Here is an 18,616-nt window from a genome sequence, read left to right on the forward strand (position 1 = left end):
ACAGCCGCTGAAGCACATACGCACATTTGCGCGCACACACACAGACACACACAAATAAATGCTCTATCGCATTCGCACACGGAAACATGCACATACACATACACACACACACACACATTTGCACGTGCACACACACACACACAGAAACAAACGCTTTATCCCACATGCAGATGCACGCACACACACTCACACAGATGCCTTCACACACACAAACACACACGTCGCAGTACAGGAACAGTTAAACGTTTTGCTGTAAAAAGAGGAATTGAAAACAAGGTGTGGAGGTAGAGGAACTAGAAGGAGCACTTACTGCAAGAGATTCCATTTGCTAGATAGCGAGACAGCAGGTTAGGGCATGAGAGTGAGATGAGAGGAAGACAGAGCATCAATCAAACACATGCACGGAGCTCCCCGTACGGGCACAGTCGGTCAATACAAGGCATTAGTCCACAACAGCCCCCGCTCAATTAGTTTTAAATACGTTAGAGTTAAACACACAAAGGCAAGAGGGCCATTTTGGACTCATTTTGACGTTCGTTGTCTTTGACAAAGTATGTTTGGATATGTGCAGTTACGTCATTATTTCTACGGTTATGTATCAAAGCATTAGCTCTCAGGGATTATTGAACGGAACGCTGGTTAAGCAGATGGTGAGAACGCTGAGAGCTGAACAGCACTTTACATTTACATTAGTATTTCACTTGGAGTTTCCCTCTGCATTACATTTTCCATTAGTTCTAAACTTTGAATTGCGTTGAGCGTTGAAGGGAAAAACATAAATAAATAGGACAGGTTAGGGCCTTTGCATTGAATAGGCTCCAGGTAAAGGTAGCACAGTATTCTAGGCAGCAGAGAGGAAGCACACATGCAAAGAACAACAACTCCAGTGGTGTGTGACGCAAACACTGAGAAGGGCAGCAGAGAGAGAGAGAGAGAGAGAGAGAGAGAGAGAGAGAGAGAGAGAGAGAGAGAGAGAGAGAGAGAGAGAGAGAGAGAGAGAGAGAGAGAGAGAGAGAGAGAGAGAGAGAGAGAGACAAGAGAGAGATTGACAAGAGAGAGAGACAGATCCTCCAACCTTTTCCTCTGATTCGCCAGGCTGGCAGGTGACCACACTGTCGCCGGGGCATCTGGGAAATGTGTCCCTACAGTTCCTCAACCACTGAGGGGGTGAAAGGACACAACGCTTAAAATAACACTCACAAACACTAGGGGCATCTGAGCCCTCATAGGATCCGCAGTCCTGGTGTTTACAGAAGAGGTGCATTGTGGGTTAGTGTGTGCACACATGAACCTCTGCTCACCCCTCTAGCCAAGTGGATTGGTGACTTGGAGGCAGAGCACTAATAACGGCTTTTACGCACTACCCCAGCCAAGACCAAGATCCTCAACAACAGAGTTGAATAAACACATGTCAGAAATATATGGCCTGTTAAGCCCTTTGAGACGGTATCTGTGATTAAGGGCTGTACAAATACAACTGAATCGAGTTGAAGTGGCTGAAATCCAACCGTGTGTACACACACTTTGAGAGATTTAGAACTGTGATCATTCCACGTTAGGAACAGTTGTGAGGAGCACCAGAAGCCTTTACTAGGGTGGAACTGAATGGACTCCATTCAGAGCTCTAGGCCCGCTGAACCGCAGAGCTGTGATTGGCCGAGGGGTCCCTTCGTACCATGATGGCCGCCTCCTCCCGGCTGTTGTAGGTGTCCAGGTACTCCTGCAGCTCCAGGGCGCTGAACTTCATCTTCTCCAGCAGCCCGTAGGACATGATCTGGAGAGGAGGAAACACATTGTTTTTCTGTGTGCGTCTGTGTTTGTTTTTCTGTGTGTGTTTTTCTGTATGTGTGTTTTTCTCTGTGTGTGTGTTTTTCTGTGTATTTTTTTTTCTGTGTGTGTTTTTCTGTGTGTGTGTGTTTTTCTGTGTGTGTTTGTGTTTTTCTGTGTGTTTGTTTTTGTGTGTGTGTGTGTGTGTGTGTGTGCGTCTGTGTTTGTTTTTTTCTGTGTGTTTTTCTGTTTGTGTATTTTTCTGTGTGAGTTTTTTCTGTGTGTTTTTTTTCCTGTGTGTGTGTGTGTGTGTGTGTGTGTGTGTGTGTGTGTGTGTGTGTGTGTGTGTGTGTGTGTGTGTGTGTGTGTATGTGCTTGCATGTGTGTGCATGTGTGTGTGCGTGTGTGTCTATGTGTGTGGTCCGTTTCTTCCTGAACACATGCCAACCATTAGAACTGGCTAAGGCTCTTCCGACTTCTGCCCCAGATTATCAACAGACATTTCTAATCTCTGAAAGCCAGATGAGACGGATTACTGAGCCCATCTTCTGTCCCCGAACAGAGCGCATTTATACAGAACAAATGGAGTCGGTTCTTCTTTAGTTTACCATGCTTCACTAAACAGGGTTCTACAGGTCATGGAGCTGGGTTCTAAAGGTCACATGGTTCTGTTTGCATTGAGCTGGGTTCTGTAGGTCACATGGTTCTGTAGGTCGCATGGTTCTGTAGGTCACATGGTTCTGTAGGTCGCATGGTTCTGTAGGTCACATGGTTCTGTAGGTCATGGAGCTTAGTTTTGTAGGTCACATGGTTCTGTAGGTTACATGGTTATGTAGGTCACATGGTTCTGTAGGTCACATGGTGCTGTAGGTCACATGGTTCTGTAGGTCATTGAGCTGGGTTCTGTAGGTCACATGGTTCTGTAGGTCACATGGTTCTGTAGGTTACATGGTTCTGTAGGTCACATGGTTCTGTAGGTCACATGGTTCTGCAGGTCATGGAGCTGGGTTCTGTAGGTCACATGGTTCTGTAGGTCACATGGTTCTGTAGGTCATGGAGCTGGGTTCTGTAGGACACATGGTTCTGTAGGTCACATGGTTCTGTAGGTCCCATGGTTCTGTAGGTCACATGGTTCTGAAGGTCACATGGTTCTGTAGGTCACATGGTTCTGTAGGTCCCATGGTTCTTTAGGTCACATGGTTCTGTAGGTCACATGGTTCTGTAGGTCCCATGGTTCTTTAGGTCACATGGTTCTGTAGGTCACATGGTTCTGTAGGTCCCATGGTTCTTTAGGTCACATGGTTCTGTAGGTCACATGGTTCTGTAGGTCACATGGTTCTGTAGGTCACATGGTTCTGAAGGTCACATGGTTCTTTAGGTCACATGGTTCTGTAGGTCACATGGTTCTGTAGGTCCCATGGTTCTGTAGGTCACATGGTTCTGTTGGTCACATGGTTCTGTAGGTCACATGGTTCTGTAGGTCACATGGTTCTGTAGGTCCCACGGTGCTGTAGGTCACATGGTGCTGCAGGTCACATGGTTCTGGGGCTCACCGTGTCGGCGTCGATGTAGATGGTGGGGCAGTCCGAGCAGGTGGTCAGCATCTGGGAGGAGCGGAGAAACTTGGAGCCGATCCCCCGCAGCCCCTCCCCCAGGTAGGTGGCTGCGTCCGTGGTCAGCGTGCAGAACTTCCCCTGGATGTTCTGGGAGCCAGCAGGACGCCATGTTAAGGCAGTGTGTTTGATTGGTCCCACTCAAGAACACACGGCTTTGATAAAACATAGGAATGAAAAGCCATTGCCTTTCCACTTAGTACTAATTAATAACAATTGATTGTGTTATGAAGCGCTTTTCAAGTAGCCCAAAGCGCTTTACATGGTGAGCGCGTGTGTGTGCATGTGCGCGTGTGTGCGTGCATGCGTGCGTGTGTGTGTAGGGAGGGTATGACACCTCGTTCCCTACCGGATCATCAATCAATAACTTCTCCTTCCAATACTCTCGCGTTCAAAAAAGTGTGTAGCACATAAAAAAAATAAAACAGAGCAATGACAACACATCCCCTTCCCCCCCTGGGGGATGGATGATGATCCCCGGGATGGACGCTCCCCGGCTCACCTGGAAGAGCGAGGAGAAGACGTGGAAGGTGTAGACGGCGCAGGAGCCGTCCGAGTCCGTCACCAGCTGGTTGACGTGGCAACGCCAGGCCTCCTCGGCGTCGTCACACACCATCGGCTGGAAGGCGGCCAAGATGGCCGAGAAGAAGGGGGAGGGGGGCGGGGGAAACCCCAAGTCCTCCAGGTCGTCCGCGTCGTCACGGAGGCTGTTGCCACGGAGACGGATGGGAAACGAGGATGTGGTTTGGTTAAAAGAAATTGAACCAGTTTTAGATGGTAAGAGGACTGCATTTATATAGCGCTTTTTTGTAACCAGTGTCCATCCAAAGTGCTTTACAATATTGCCTAACAATCACCCATTCATACTAGTGCTGTCAAGCGATTAAAATATTTAATCGCGATCAATCACATTAATGCCATAGTTAACTCACGATTAATCGCGAGCAATCGCAATTGATCGCAAATGTTTTTTCTATGCTAAATATCCCTTGATTTCTTTGTCCCATTAATTGTTCTCATTTTAATGCTCTTATCAACATGGAGAAGTGCATCGGCTTGCCTTGTGCAAATGTTTTTTTATTGATAACAACATTGGCATATACTGATCAAAACAGGACGATACAAAAAAAAGCCTATAGTGCAATTAAACGGTGAACATACAAACATAATAACATACTGCCTTGAACATAGCAGTCAGAAGAATTGCGTTAATCGCGCAATAAAAGAATTAACGCTGTTAAACTTGGATCGCGTTAACGTCGTTAATAACGCGTTTAACTGACAGCACTAATTCATAAACTCATTCACACACCGACAGCTGAGACAACCACGCAAGGCGATGCCAGTTCGTCAGGAGAAGTTAGGGTGAGGGCGTCTCGGCTCAGGGACACCTCGACTCTCGACTGGGAGGAACCGGGGATCGAACCAGCAACCTTTCGGTTACCAGCCAACTACCTCTACCTCCTGAGCTACTGCCTCCTCCACATGATAACGGGCGGCATGTGCTAGATGACGTCTGATGATGCAAGCTGAGCCCCATCTGGTCGGCAGAGAACCTATTATGGTTTTTTTCACTGAAACTGAATACTGTGAAGTGTACCGAGGTCAAATTGAATTTAAATTGCATGGTTTTTTCTCAGCCTATCCGGTGTCCCACTTGGGCAACATAATAATCAATTATACAGTCTCTAATCGTTTTACCTTGGGATCGGGGTCACTCAAATATATTATTCGGCAGTCTGTTATTTTTTGATTAGCAGGCCGCTGCTATGAGGAACAGGCTGTTGCTATGGCCACCACTTCAAACCATAGAATCTAACGGACTGTAGAAATAAAATAGACCCCCAAAATTTTGGTTCACGTATTTTTGATCAAATGGCTGAAGACGGCCCCAAAAACATTCCTCTTTATGGGGCGTTTTCATACGAGTCTGAGATTAGGCTCTCCGTCACCGGGCTCCGCCCCCATGCCGTGTGTGTGTGTGTGTGTGAGTGTGAGTGTGAGTGTGAGAGAGAGAGAGAGAGAGAGAGAGAGAGAGAGAGAGAGAGAGAGAGAGAGAGAGAGAGAGAGAGAGAGAGAGAGAGAGAGAGAGAGAGTGAGTGAGTGAGTGAGTGAGTGTGTGCGTGCGTGCGTGCGTGCGTGGGGGAGGGGGGGGGGGGTGCAGGGGGTTACCTGGGCAGGCAGTTGGGGTCCAGGAAGCCCAGCGGGGGCTGGCAGTAGAGGGGGCTGGCCTGCAGCAGGTCCAGGGACTGGGAGCCCGTGAGCTCCAGGGTGAAGCTCTCCCCGCAGTCCGAGCCCTGGGGCAGCTCGTTGTTGCTCAGCGACAGGTCGTCGTCGTGGCCCTGGGTGTCCTCGTCCTCCCCGCACACCCCGCCCTGGGGAGCAGGAGGAGGGTGAGCACCATGACCACGGCCCAGGCGGCCATGAGGATGAGGATGATGACACGGTGTAGGGGGGGGAGTGGAGAGGGGGGGGGGGAGAGAGATGACAGGGGCGTGGGGGGGGTGGAGGGGGGGGGGGGGGGGGGGAGAGAGATGACAGGGGCGTGGGGGGGTGGAGGGGGGGGGGGGGGGAGAGAGATGACAGGGGCGTGGGGGGGGGTGGAGGGGGGGTTCAGGTTAGGGGGTGGGAGATGGGGGTGGAGGGTTAGGGTTTAGGGTTAGGGCTAGGTGGAGGGTTAGGGTTAGGGCTAGGTGGAGGGTTAGGGTTAGGTGGAGGTTAGGGTTAGGGCGAGGTGGAGGGTTAGGGTTAGGGCTAGGTGGAGGGCTAGGTGGAGGGTTAGGGTTAGGGCTAGGTGGAGGGCTAGGTGGAGGGTTAGGGTTAGGGCTAGCTGGAGGGTTAGGGCTAGGTGGAGGGTTAGGTGGAGGGTTAGGGTTAGGGCTAGGTGGAGGGTTAGGGTTAGGGCGAGGTGGAGGGTTAGGTGGAGGGTTAGGGTTAGGGCTAGGTGGAGGGTTAGGGTTAGGGCTAGGTGGAGGGTTAGGGTTAGGGCTAGGTGGAGGTGTAAGAGGGGAGTGACAGGGGGGAGGGGGGAGTAGCGAGGGGGTGAGGGGGTGTGGGGGTTAGATTAGTGGGGGGGGGGGGGGTGGGGGTTAAGAGGCGGGTTAAGGTCAGGGTCGAGGAGGGGCAGAGTGGTTAGTGAACGGGGGGCTCACAGGGTTATGAGAGCGTACAGGTATGTCGGAAGGACAACTTAGGAGAAAGCGTCCGACTCTGCCTGTCTCACCTGCAGGCTGCCGAGGTCGTAGCGGGCTCCCGCCTGGCCCGGCGTGGTGGCGCTGAAGGACTGTGGGTCGGCCGACGTGTCGTAGGACGTGGACAGCGTGGACAGGAAGGAGTCCGTGGGGTTGGTCTCCTCCGACGGGGACGGGTTGGTCTGAAAGCGTCGAGGTAAAGAGAGCCGTCTAGAGGGAGTGTCCTTCAACAGGGCCGACCTGATGTAAGGTGTGTCTGTGAACGTCAGGAGGGTTGACCGTCCTATGTCTGATTCATCCCCTTGCGTAGGTGAACGTTCATCCCTTCATCAACGGGACAGAGGGGTCGATAGATAGTAGGGCTTCGACTTTTGCCCAAAAATCCTATTCGAAGTTTGTTTGTTTATTAATATTAATATTCGAATATATTCAAATATTTATTAATAATATTTTCACCATTAAATGCCTTCAGTAATACCTGGATCGGGCTTCGCGAGGTATGTTTACCGCGTTGCTATGGTTACCGGTCTTGCGCGTTCCAACAGTTTATTAGGTTTCTAATGAATCGCTGTCTAATCAATCGCTGTCTAAGCAATACATTCACTGCCTCTTCCGTGGTCATTACAATATTATGAATACACTGCGTCGGGTTCTCCGACGTCCTTCCCTCTTGGCCTGCCCATAACTGGTTCCAATATTAAGGGCTGCCTAATTTTGATTTATTTTTTGATATTCGAATTATATTCGAATAACGAAGTTCGGAGTCAAAGCCCTAATAGATAGATGCTGATTCTACGAGCTACCCTGCGCCCCTCAAAACAAAACGTGGAAGACGGATCTACGTACGAACTTGGAGTGGGAGGGGCTTTGGCTGCTGATTCTACCAGTCCCTCAACGCCCTCAAACCAAAACGGCGGAGGACTGGTCTACGTACGAGCTGGGAGTGCGAGAGGCTCTGGCTGGTGGACGACTCCTCCTCCTCCGAGGACTCGTCCGAGTCGTGGGCGTCCTCGTGGCCCAGGCTGGGCGTGCTGCCCGAGTGCTGGCTCTCCTCCAGCAGGTCGCCCAGCTCCGTGCTGTCCAGGGACCGCCGCCGCACGCCCCAGTTGAAGTTGTCCATGCTCTCGCCCTGTGGAGCGCCGCGGCGCGGGGAGACACAGAGGCAGTCAGCGGCGGTAGCGGCGGTAGCTTCCACCTCATAGCTTCCACCGTAGCTTCCACCACGTAGCCTCCACCCTTATAGCTCGGGGGGTGGGGGACATGACGCACATGACGCAGAGGGAAACGTAGAAACTTATGAGAGAGGATGAAGGGGTGTGTGTGTGTGTGTGTGTGTGCCTGTCTGTGTGTGTGTGTGCGTGCTTGTGTGTGCGTGTGTGTGTGTGCCTGTGTTTGTGTGTGTGTGTGCGTGTGTGCCTGTGTGGGCCTGTGTGTGTGTGTGTGTGTGTGTGCCTGTGTGTGTGTGTGTGTGTGTGTGCCTGTGTGTTTGTGTGTGTGTGTGCCTGTGTCTGTGTGTGAGTGTGTCTGTGTATGTGCGCGTGTGTGTGTGCCTGCGTGCGTGTGTGTCTGTGTGTGTGTGTGTGTTTGTTTGTGTGTGTGTGCGTGCGTGCGTGTGCATGTCTGTGTGTGTGTGTGTGTGTGCGCGCGTGCCTGCGTGTGTGCGGCTGCGTGTCTGCGTGTGTGTGTCTGTGTGTGTGTGTGTGTGTGTGCGGTGTAGCCGTCTGCTCAGGGTACCACCGCTGCCCCCCCGCGCCCCCACACTAAGAACTTGTCATGTCGTGGAACGCCGTGATGGCGGACGCCGGCGCCATGACAAGTCACAGTTTTTCTCCGCAGCGGCGGGAAGGAGACGTTCCAGGTTCAGAGGGCAGGAGGTCACCCCTCGTTGGACGGGGTCCACGCACACCCCCTAGCGTCAGCATGGAACCATAACTAAGCCTTCAGCTGTACGTCGGCGAGCCCGGAGAGCTGGCTCTAAACACCGGGTCGGACCCCACCGCTCTGAACCTGGAGGCTTTCCACCGCTGACCTTGGCGCTACGTTTTGCAAGAATGGGATGGAGCACAGACAACCTCGGGATCTGATTTGATTCCAGAAATGACAACAATTAAGAGGGGAAAGGGAGGAGGAGGAGGAAGAGGAAGAGGAAGCCAGAAACAAACAAAAGCACTGAGACAAAGGTAATGCACGTGCTCTGTGGCATCCATCCGCCTTACCTGAAGCTCCTGGGCGGCAGCGGGGGGAGAGAGAGATACAGAGTTAGACCGGGAGAGAGAGAGAGAGAGGGGAAGGACACAGGCATCGCATTTGTTTTTAACACATGTTTTGGTCCTCAAGCACAGAGAGAACACAGCGAACTACAAAGAGACAGAAAAAAAGACGCCAGGGACTGAAGATTGATTTGTGGAAGTATTTCAGACCGCTTCTGTCGTCACGTTTGCCCTTGCAATTTCTAACGGCAACACACACTGAAAAAGTGTGCCACGGCAAACGGATGCCAACGGTATGGACGCAGGCTACAGAACGAGGCATTCAATCCTAATAAAGATAGGCCACAAATAGATCTATACCGTAATTGAGCGTGGCAAGAACAACATCTAAATCCAATTACTCACTGGTCGCTCATTTGATCTCTTAACTCATTCTGAATTGCATTATAAATCGAAAGAGATTTTCAATCAAAATAAAACGATTGGACGTAATGTTCCATAGACGATGGAATAGAAACAAAGGCATCCTCAAGCTGGCCTCGACCACGAGTCCTCCAGTGTCCCTTGTGTGTCCCCACGTTACCCACCGTCCCCAAACCCCTAACATGTCCCCACAGTCCTAGTGTGTCCCCAAAGACCCCCCCCGGGGGCTCCCCGGTCCTCATGTGGCCCCACGTCCCCACAGTCCCCCAGGGGGGGGGGGGGAAGGGGCCCTCACCTCGCCGTCCTCCAGCTCCACGTCCAGGAAGTCGAAGTCCCTGAAGACCCTGAACTGCTGTTCGCTGGCCGTGTCGTCCAGCGTGTCGTCCCGGGTCCCGCCCTCCTCCGAGGAGACTCCGCTCTCCCGGACCTCCATCAGGTCCAGGTCGCCGCACGACGAGAAGATCACCTGGCGGGGGGGGGGGAGAGAGAGAGAGAAGGGGCGGGGCTAGGCGTCACCAGGGCACAGCGCTGGGGTCCATTTTAAACGCTGTCACTCAAACCATGTGTTGCACGTAAGGGAAGTATTTCTCGTGAACGAAGTCTATTGAAGTTCTTGTGTGTGATTGGCTGTTATTCGTGCCAGCTGATGCCACTTATCAAGGAATGGCATCACCTGGTACCGATTTAAGCCAATCAGAAACAGCAGATGCAGTAGGATGTGTGTTTTGGTGTTGTCCCTCTGGTTTGATTTAAAGGGTCTCGCTGATCGAGTCTTGGGGGGGGTTCTCAACTTACAGACGGGTTCTTGGTCAGTCCGACTTCTTGTCCACAGAGAGACAGAACGTTAACCAGCTTCTCTCTGGTTCTCTTCTGCAGGAGAAGGAATAAAAACAAACCAAAACTGTTGGTACCATCTTCCCTCATATCATTCTCTCACCATCCAATGGATTAGATTGTAATTCTCTTACCACAAGACAAGCCATATTTCCTTCACTTCACTTCGTCTGCAACCTCGACCACATTATCCAAACCAGCACTACCCGACCACAGGAAACTGAAACGGATACGCTGCCTAGTGCCTACGGATCCATTCCGTGTTGCGGGACCAACGACCTAGCTCAGTCATAACACAACGTGTCTGCGCCTCTCTAATAGGATTATCCTTTCAAGCACTTTAACGCAGCCCATGCAGAGATAATCCCCGGCCCGGCCGCCCACTGGCAGCCTGTGTGACGTACCCATGTGTTCCCACTATGGGGGGGGGGGGGGGGGGGGTCCACCCCCACCACTACACCCTCATGAACACCCAGGGTGGTCCCACATCCTCGTACCTGGGAGGACTGCGGCCGCCTCCAGCTAACGGGCACCAGGACGTTGGTGGAGTTGGAGCCGGAGGAGGTGGAGGAGGTGCTTCGGGTCACCGCCATGGCCCGGGTCTTCCCCTCCCGGCCGCCCGACCCCTGCAGCCCGTCGAACCGCCGGCCGATCACCGGCGTCTGCGCGGTGGGAGACAGAATCAAGACGTGTCCACTGGGTTAGGGAGGCCTCAGACAGGAGGACAGATCCTGAGTGGTAGCAGCCGCACTAGGCTATGCACATGCAGTGTCATGCTATGATATGCGATGCTTTCTGTAGGCCATGTCAGGCTCAAGAGGAAGTAAAATGTGTTTATAGGACACCTTCAACAGACAGGAAGTCACAGAGTGCTCGACAGGATTAAAAAAACAGAATACAGAGATGTAAAACCCAGATAAAGGACTAAAAACACGTACTTTAACACATCCTGTGAGATAGAAGCCCTCAGACTGAAGCGTTGTTTCCTGTGAGTCGTGTTGTGTGTGTGTGTGTGTGTGTGTGTGTGTGTGTGTGTGCGTGCGTGCGTGCGTGCGTGCGTGCGTGCGTGCGTGCGTGCGTGCGTGCGTGCGTGCGTGCGTGCGTGCGTGCGTGCGTGCGTGCGTGCGTGCGTGCGTGCGGCCCCCATGCCAGGACCCTCACCTCAGAGATGTCGAAGGTGAAGTCCAGGGTCTTGCCGGGCAGGGCCTTGGCCGAGCCGTCCCACACGCGGCTGACCTCCAGGTTGGACAGGTCCCCCTGGTTCTGGCCGTAGGAGGGGTGCACCAGGCTGGCCGAACGGGACACAACCAGCTTCAGGATGTTCAGCGCGTCCTTCCAGTGCACCGTCTGTTCGGGGGGGGGGGGTACAGGGGGGGGGGTACGGGGGTCCGGTTGGTACACAGGAAGTGGACGCTCGTTACTGCGGACATGTTTCAGATGCTGGGTGCTCTTTAATCGAGGATGTTTCGGTCACACTTTAACATGTCTGATCTTTTTGTATTATTCTCTTTAAAGATTTATTTTTGTATTTGTATGCTATGTTCAGTAAGAGTCAGACAGGACAGTACGGGAGAAGGAGACCAAACCGGAATCAAACCGGGTCACTGCGTTAAGGAGCGACCTTTAAAGGTACGCGCTCTACCCAGTGAACCATCGGGACACCCCTGATTTTAGATTTTAATCTTTATATAACTTTATTTCAATCACTGCTACATATGTGTGTGTGTGTGTGTGTGTGTGTGGTAAGGACCTGGACGAATTTCTCGATGGTCTTGAGGACGTCGGCGTTGAACTGCTTCACTTGGACGGCCGTCAGGTCCATGTGACTCAGCAGACAGTAGATGATCTGGAGCAGCGACTGCTGCATGCTGGGTAAACCCTTATCCAGAAGCTTGAGGAGAGACAGAGAAAGGTCACACTCACTTCTTCTTCTTCAGGTCTTTAAAAATAACGCGTTAATGTCAGAATACACTCACAAACGTGTGCATTTGTGAGTGATTACAATCCTTGATATGGAGTCAAATTCTTATAAACAGCTATAACAACATTGCATATACCAGACCGCTTTGAGCAAAATCCTTTCTTTTGAGTCAAATACTTGATATTCCAGTTTTGTGAGTCGAATTGCAAAAATAAAATCGTCTAAAATAACCAGAGATCGGCACAGCTATCACAAAACGTTCCATTAAAACATAAACCCGTCCATACACCGTACTGCTGTGTGTACAATCCTTGCTATCGAGTCAAATTCTTGATGGTCAAGTTGTCGGAGTCCACTTTACGTAAATTGCGCTAATAAAATTGTCCAAAACAATCCAACAATCGGCCCGCTATCGTAAAACGTCCCACCTAGAGATAACGCTGTACACAAACTGTACACACACTATACACACTGTGCACGCACTGTACACACACTATACACACACTGTACACCTCATGCGATGCCGGTGTCATGAACGCCTCAAACAGCGCTTTCAGCACCGTCGCCCTGCGGCCCTCCTCATGCCAAGGGCCAAGGGTCAAGGGTCAGGGGGTCATGGGTCAAGTACAGCTCCGTGAGCAGCACCCCAGGGCGTACCTCGGCCATGTAGGTGACCATGTTGAGCGTGACGCTGGCGAAGGCCTCGTGCAGGTATCGGCACACCACGCTCAGCCAGGAGAAGGGGTCCCGGGTGTACGAGCGCGTCTTGTACAGCGTCATCACGTGGGCCAGGTGGGACAGCTTAGTGTGCTTCTCCACCAGACACACCTGGTGGGGGGGGGAGGGAGGGGGGGGGGGGGGGGAGAGAGAGAGAGAGAGAGAGAGAGAGAGAGAGAGAGAGAGAGAGAGAGAGAGAGCCAGACAGACAGACAGACAGACAGACAGACAGACAGAGAGACAGAAAGATGCACAGAGAGAGACAGAGACAAAGAGAGAGACGCAATGAGAATGAGAGAAATTTCGGTAGATCACGTTAGTCAGACCTTATTAATCATTAACTTAAAGTAACTTCAAACATTCAAACTTGATTTCATAAAATGTCATACTTTTAATTCTTATCTCTGAGGAGGTACTTAAAACCCATTTGTAATACAGCCAACTCATGTGAGAGCTGAGTCATACCCCTCCCAGTAACACAGCATGGATCAACCCGTGTTCCCTCCACCCTGCTGATGACTGTGTGAGTGCAGCGCGTCTGGCAGCTGTACCTGGGCGATGCGCTCGGCGCTCTCCTTACAGAACTGGCTGGGGTGGCCGAAGTGCTGCACCAGGTGGGGCAGCAGACACAGCACGTTGAGGGGGAACCCTACACACGCAGAGACACACACACACACACACACACACACACACACACACACACACACACACACACACACACACACACATTAAACACACATCCACGCACACACACACACACACACACACACACACACACACACACACACACACACACATTAAACACACATCCACGCACACACACACACACACACACACACACACACACACACACACACACACACACATAGAAACAGATAGACATAAACACAAGCACGCACACACACACACACACATTAAACACACATCCACGCACACACACACACACACGCACACATCCACACACACACACACGCACACATAGAAACAGATACACACATAGAAACAGATACACATAAACACAAGCACGCACACACAAACACACACACACGCACACGAAACACACATCCACGCACACACACACACACACACTCACAAACACACAGGCATACAAAGACACAGACACACATAGACACAAATACACAAAAGCATGCACTCAACCCCATACACACATGCACACACACACACACACAGACATACATCCACACAAGCGCACACACACACACACACACACACACACAGACACCCACACCCACACCCACACACAGACACACACACACACACACACACACACATGAACACTCAATACGAGTAGAAAGAATCAACAAGACCTATTTTGGTTCCTTGACGCAGTGAATCCATATTCAAATCAATATCTGTGTCCAGGAGAAGGGTAACCCATGAACCCGATAACCCGACGACCCAGTAACCAGGTGACCTACCGATGGCCTGGGAGGTGTCCACCACGGGCACACGGGACACGGGGGTGAGCTGGCAGAAGAGCTGCAGCGTCTGGTCGAAGGTGGCCTGCGAGGTGAAGCCCTTCAGCAGCAGCTGCTGCAGCCCCGAGAAGCCGCTCCACCTCAGCTGGGCCTGCAGCTTCTCCAGCCGCTCCCGGTTCTCCGCCCGGTCCAGGGGAACCTGCAGAACACAACCCGGGGTGGAGTTTGACTTTTTTGGGGGGGTTTTGATTTTTGGGGGACGTTTTGAGATCTGACGCCTTGAAGGAATGAGGGACTTTAAAAGACCTTTGAAGAATAACCGTTCAGCTTATCACCATCCATCCTTCTTGACCCGTTAAGCCCTTTGAGACTGTAATGGTGATTAAGGTTTACACGAATATAATTAAATTTATTTGAATCATTATACTAATTACAACGGTCAATTCGGATGTTTTTAATGATTTCGGGGGATATTTTGAGATCCGAAACATTGAAGGCATGAGGGATTTTAAAAAACGGAAACCTTGGAAGAAGAAATCTATTATCAAATCATCATCCATGAGTACACTCATTCATATTTATTCAATTCTACCTTGGACAGGAGTTTGTGGACCAGGCGGAGCGACATCTGATACTCAAACTCAAAGTCGGACTCCATGAGCGACACGGCGACCCAGAACACTGTGGCCAATATGGACGAGGGGTGGGAGACGTGGGCGGGGTCAGACAGCACGCTGGGGTCGATGCGATTGGTCGAGGAGGTGCAGGACCCGGGGGTTCTTCCTGGTCTGGCCAGGCCGTGAGTGCTGCAAGCCTGCAGGTAAAGAGAGGACCATAACGACGAGGATTAAACCTGAGGAGCTTTGAATGGAATATAAAAGATTAAATCTTTGAATAGGAATATAAAGAGCCTTTTCGAAAGAACAGTTGGGGGAACACTTGAGTGACGAATATTCTCAGCAGTCCAGTTTTCACCTGAATGTGTAAATGGAAATTTAGCATCAGACCATCTTTAAATACCCTTATTTCTAATCACTGGAGTGTTTGTTTGTTTTAGTTTTGTCGACTTCTTCTTTTACAAAGCGGAAAATCACAACAACCAACACAAGGCGAATCTAAACTAGCATCTAGAAAAGAAGCTGCATGAATGGCACTGCCTCGACCGTGCAGCCTGTGCTAGTACAGGAGGTAACGGTCAAGGTGCGGGGGGTGAATGCTAAATAGACGCATTTGTACTCGATTCTCTAACCAGTGGCCACCCAAAGCGCTTTAAAACATTGCCTAACATTCACCCATTCATGCACACCATTCATGCACACGTTCACACAATGACGGCGATGTCAACTCCGCAAGGCGACAGCCAGCTCGTCTGGAGCTGTTAGGGTGAGGCGACTGGCTCAGGGACACACCTCGACACAAGGTTGAGCCGGGGATCGAACTAGCAACCCTCCGGTTACCGGCCAACCGGTTCTACCTCCCCCGCCCCCCCCATGCTTGCCTGGATGCGGTCCAGCGTGGCACTCCGCGGCGGGTCGTTGGGGTGGTGTGCGCTGTCCCCGAACTTCTTGGGCACGGAGTAGGAGCGCTGGTGGCGCTGGGACGACAGGCCCATGAAGCCCGGCCCCGGGAAGTTCAGCATGCCCGTGCTCTTCCTGTTCATCAGCTTGTCGTTGGGCAGGAACTCCGGAGAGGAAGTCCTGCGGAGACCGACGGGGGAACGCCGGGGAGAACAGGGTGAACAGGACGCTAGCGTTCGATACACTATGGGTGTGGAACCGATTTATTGTTGCAGGAAACCACGGGATACAGGTTTTCTTATAGCGTGATGTGTTGTCCGTAAATCGAACCGCTAAACTTCACACTTTAGGTCAAACAAAGGCTATAAAACAATGGCATGTTTTTCACTAATACAACAAAAAGCTGTCCCTGTTGATCGACTTGAGTGTTGTACTCTCTCTGCGTCTATAATTCAACTGAGTGAGGAATAAAAAGCAAGAATAGCGCTGGTTTCTCTCCCTGCACTACATGCGGGCTGCCCGTTCTGGGGTGGTGTGGCTGTCGCGGCGTTTACCTGGTGAGAGCCGCCATGAGGTCACTGTTCTTCAGACACTCAGCGAGATTCACCACAACCGACTCCAGAGTCAACAGCACCTCCATTACATAGCCCTGCAATGAGCATACACACACGCACGCGCACGCACACGCGCGCACACACACACACACACACACACACACACACACACACACACACACACACACACACACACACACACACACACACACACACACACACACACACACACACACACACACACAAAGACACAGACACACGCACGCTCCTGTTAGAATGAACAGACTCACACCCATTGAGACGAACAAGGAAAGTAACTGAGACCTTTTCCCATGACACAGGCAGAAGGACAGGATTACACATAAAGAGACACTCAAGTTTACTTTTAAAACCCTTGTAAAAAAAAACCAGTCTTCCTTTATGAGCATTACGGATTAAACAGATACAGAAAAGTCATAAAAATACATAATCTGCATATCAATGTCATACTTTCAAAGGGCCTCTGTCTTACCCCCCTGGTGTGAGGCTGACTATTCAGCCTCACACCAGGGGGTAACATGTGGTAATAACATGTTGGAACGGTGATGTCACCGGCGCCGGTGACATCACTGTTCCAGGTGGATCTATCCAATAGACATCTGGGAGGCCACACCCCCTTATGATGTCACCATCGCTATGAACAATCAGACGCACACCTGGTGATAAAAGAGAAACCCCTTGAAGGCATCCTCCTCCACCTCCCCCTGTCTCCCCCACCATCTCCCCCGTCTCCCCCACCATCTCCCCCCCGTCCCCCCCTGTCTCCCCCCTGTATCCTCCCGTCTTTCCCCTGTCTCCCCTTGCCTCCCCCTTCTCCCCCACTGCCTCCCCTGCCTCCCCCACCGCATCCCCCCCATCTCCCCCTCTGTCTCCGCCACCTTCCCCCCCACCGTCTCCTGCCCCCCGTCTCCCCCTCACCTGCACTTCGTCTCCGTGCTCGCCCACCACCTCGACGAGGCGCGACAGCAGGTCAGAGACGGCGTGGGCGTTGATGGGCTGCTTCAGCGCGCGGAACACCTGGAAGGAGCGGCCAGCGTAGTGACGGGACGAGCTGCACAGCGCCGTCTGCAGCGCCACGTCACTCAGCTGCTGCTCCAGGTGGAAGTCTGGGGGATGGAGGGGGGGGGGGGGGGGGAGGGGGAGAGAGAGAGAGAGAGAGAGAGAGAGAGAGAGAGAGAGAGAGAGAGAGAGAGAGAGAGAGAGAGAGAGAGAGAGAGAAAGACAGAGGGAACGAGAGACACGAGAGAGGAAGTGAGGGACACGTAAAAGAGAGAGAAAGACAGAGACAGACGGACAGACAGACAGACAGACAGACAGACAGACAGACAGACAGACAGACAGACAGACAGACAGACAGACAGACAGACAGACAGAGAAAGAGAGATGATTTAATAACCATCATAATACATTTGAATCACTCGTATGAACACATGAGGTGATGAAGAGTAAAGCCTCCCGGCGTGGGGGAGTGGCCTCTCACCGGAAGTGGACTCCTTGAACACAGAGATGACGTGGCGCAGGAAGTTGGTGAGCTGCTCGCTGCTCTTGGAGTTGGGGTTCTTGGGCGTGATGTCCTCGTGCACCCAGAGGGGTCCGAACGCTCTGAGTAACGATAACACAGTACTCCAGGCACTAGAACCCACCACCGTCACCACGACAACACTGTTATACTGGTACACACACTCCACCGTCACCACGACAACACTGTTATACTGGTACACAGACCACCGTCACCACGACAACACTGTTATACTGGTACACACACTCCACCGTCACCACGACAACACTGTTATACTGGTACACACATACTGTGTTACGCATGAGTGTGCGTGTGCATGTGTGTGTGTTTGTGCGTGTGTATGTATGTTTGTGCGTGCATGTGTGCCAGTGTGCCAGTGTGTGTGTGTGTGTGTGTGTGTGTGTGTGTGTGTGTGCGTGCGGCGGCGTACCTGGTGGCGAGGAACTCGATGAGCTTGTTGGTCTTCTCGTCCGTCTCGGTGGGGTGCTCGTCCAGGTCGTCCAGGTCGTCGGGGGTGACCAGGGGCAGGTGGCCCACGCTGCCCCCCGTGCTGCTGCCGCCTGCCAGGCTGGCCGAGGACGAGTGGGAGGTGGAGCACAGTCCCGAGTCCGCCGCCGGGGACGACTGCCACTCCCGCAGGAAGTCTGGGGTGTCTGGAGCGCACACACACACACACACACACACACACACACACACACACACACACACAGACACACAGACAGACACACACACACATTTCAATTATTTATAAGATTATACATTAGTACATCAGCAAAATAAAATGAAATTAAAAAAATAGCAATGACACAAGGGCAAATGTTGTGTGTGTGCATGTGTGTGTGTGTGTGTGTGTGTGTGTGTGTGTGTGTGTG

At 51.9% G+C, this 18,616-nt stretch overlaps 1 protein-coding gene across 7 annotated transcripts in view; it reads right to left on the minus strand.

Annotated features, from left to right (window-relative positions):
- fryb (furry homolog b (Drosophila)) overlaps nt 1-18,616 on the minus strand; it is a 79,472-nt gene that overhangs the window by 1,626 nt on the left and 59,230 nt on the right. For 3 of the 7 annotated variants that reach the window (XM_030361381.1, XM_030361386.1, XM_030361387.1), the window contains exons 42-64: nt 18,175-18,397; nt 17,706-17,857; nt 17,144-17,331; nt 16,187-16,281; nt 15,614-15,812; nt 14,708-14,929; nt 14,116-14,314; nt 13,228-13,325; nt 12,617-12,787; nt 11,789-11,929; nt 11,200-11,385; nt 10,536-10,700; nt 10,000-10,074; nt 9,500-9,670; nt 8,788-8,796; nt 7,506-7,700; nt 6,604-6,753; nt 5,553-5,755; nt 3,883-4,087; nt 3,321-3,470; nt 1,676-1,774; nt 1,076-1,159; nt 311-328 (exon numbers count right to left, since the gene is read on the minus strand). In XM_030361381.1, coding sequence (XP_030217241.1) covers nt 311-328; nt 1,076-1,159; nt 1,676-1,774; nt 3,321-3,470; nt 3,883-4,087; nt 5,553-5,755; nt 6,604-6,753; nt 7,506-7,700; nt 8,788-8,796; nt 9,500-9,670; nt 10,000-10,074; nt 10,536-10,700; nt 11,200-11,385; nt 11,789-11,929; nt 12,617-12,787; nt 13,228-13,325; nt 14,116-14,314; nt 14,708-14,929; nt 15,614-15,812; nt 16,187-16,281; nt 17,144-17,331; nt 17,706-17,857; nt 18,175-18,397 — 3,398 coding nt within the window. The remainder of the gene's footprint in view (nt 1-310; nt 329-1,075; nt 1,160-1,675; nt 1,775-3,320; nt 3,471-3,882; nt 4,088-5,552; nt 5,756-6,603; nt 6,754-7,505; nt 7,701-8,787; nt 8,797-9,499; nt 9,671-9,999; nt 10,075-10,535; nt 10,701-11,199; nt 11,386-11,788; nt 11,930-12,616; nt 12,788-13,227; nt 13,326-14,115; nt 14,315-14,707; nt 14,930-15,613; nt 15,813-16,186; nt 16,282-17,143; nt 17,332-17,705; nt 17,858-18,174; nt 18,398-18,616) is intronic. The other 4 variants (XM_030361384.1, XM_030361382.1, XM_030361385.1 and 1 more) reach the window with 4 other exon arrangements.

This window comes from Gadus morhua, chromosome 7, assembly GCF_902167405.1.
Source record: "Gadus morhua chromosome 7, gadMor3.0, whole genome shotgun sequence".
NCBI classification, from domain to species: domain Eukaryota; kingdom Metazoa; phylum Chordata; class Actinopteri; order Gadiformes; family Gadidae; genus Gadus; species Gadus morhua.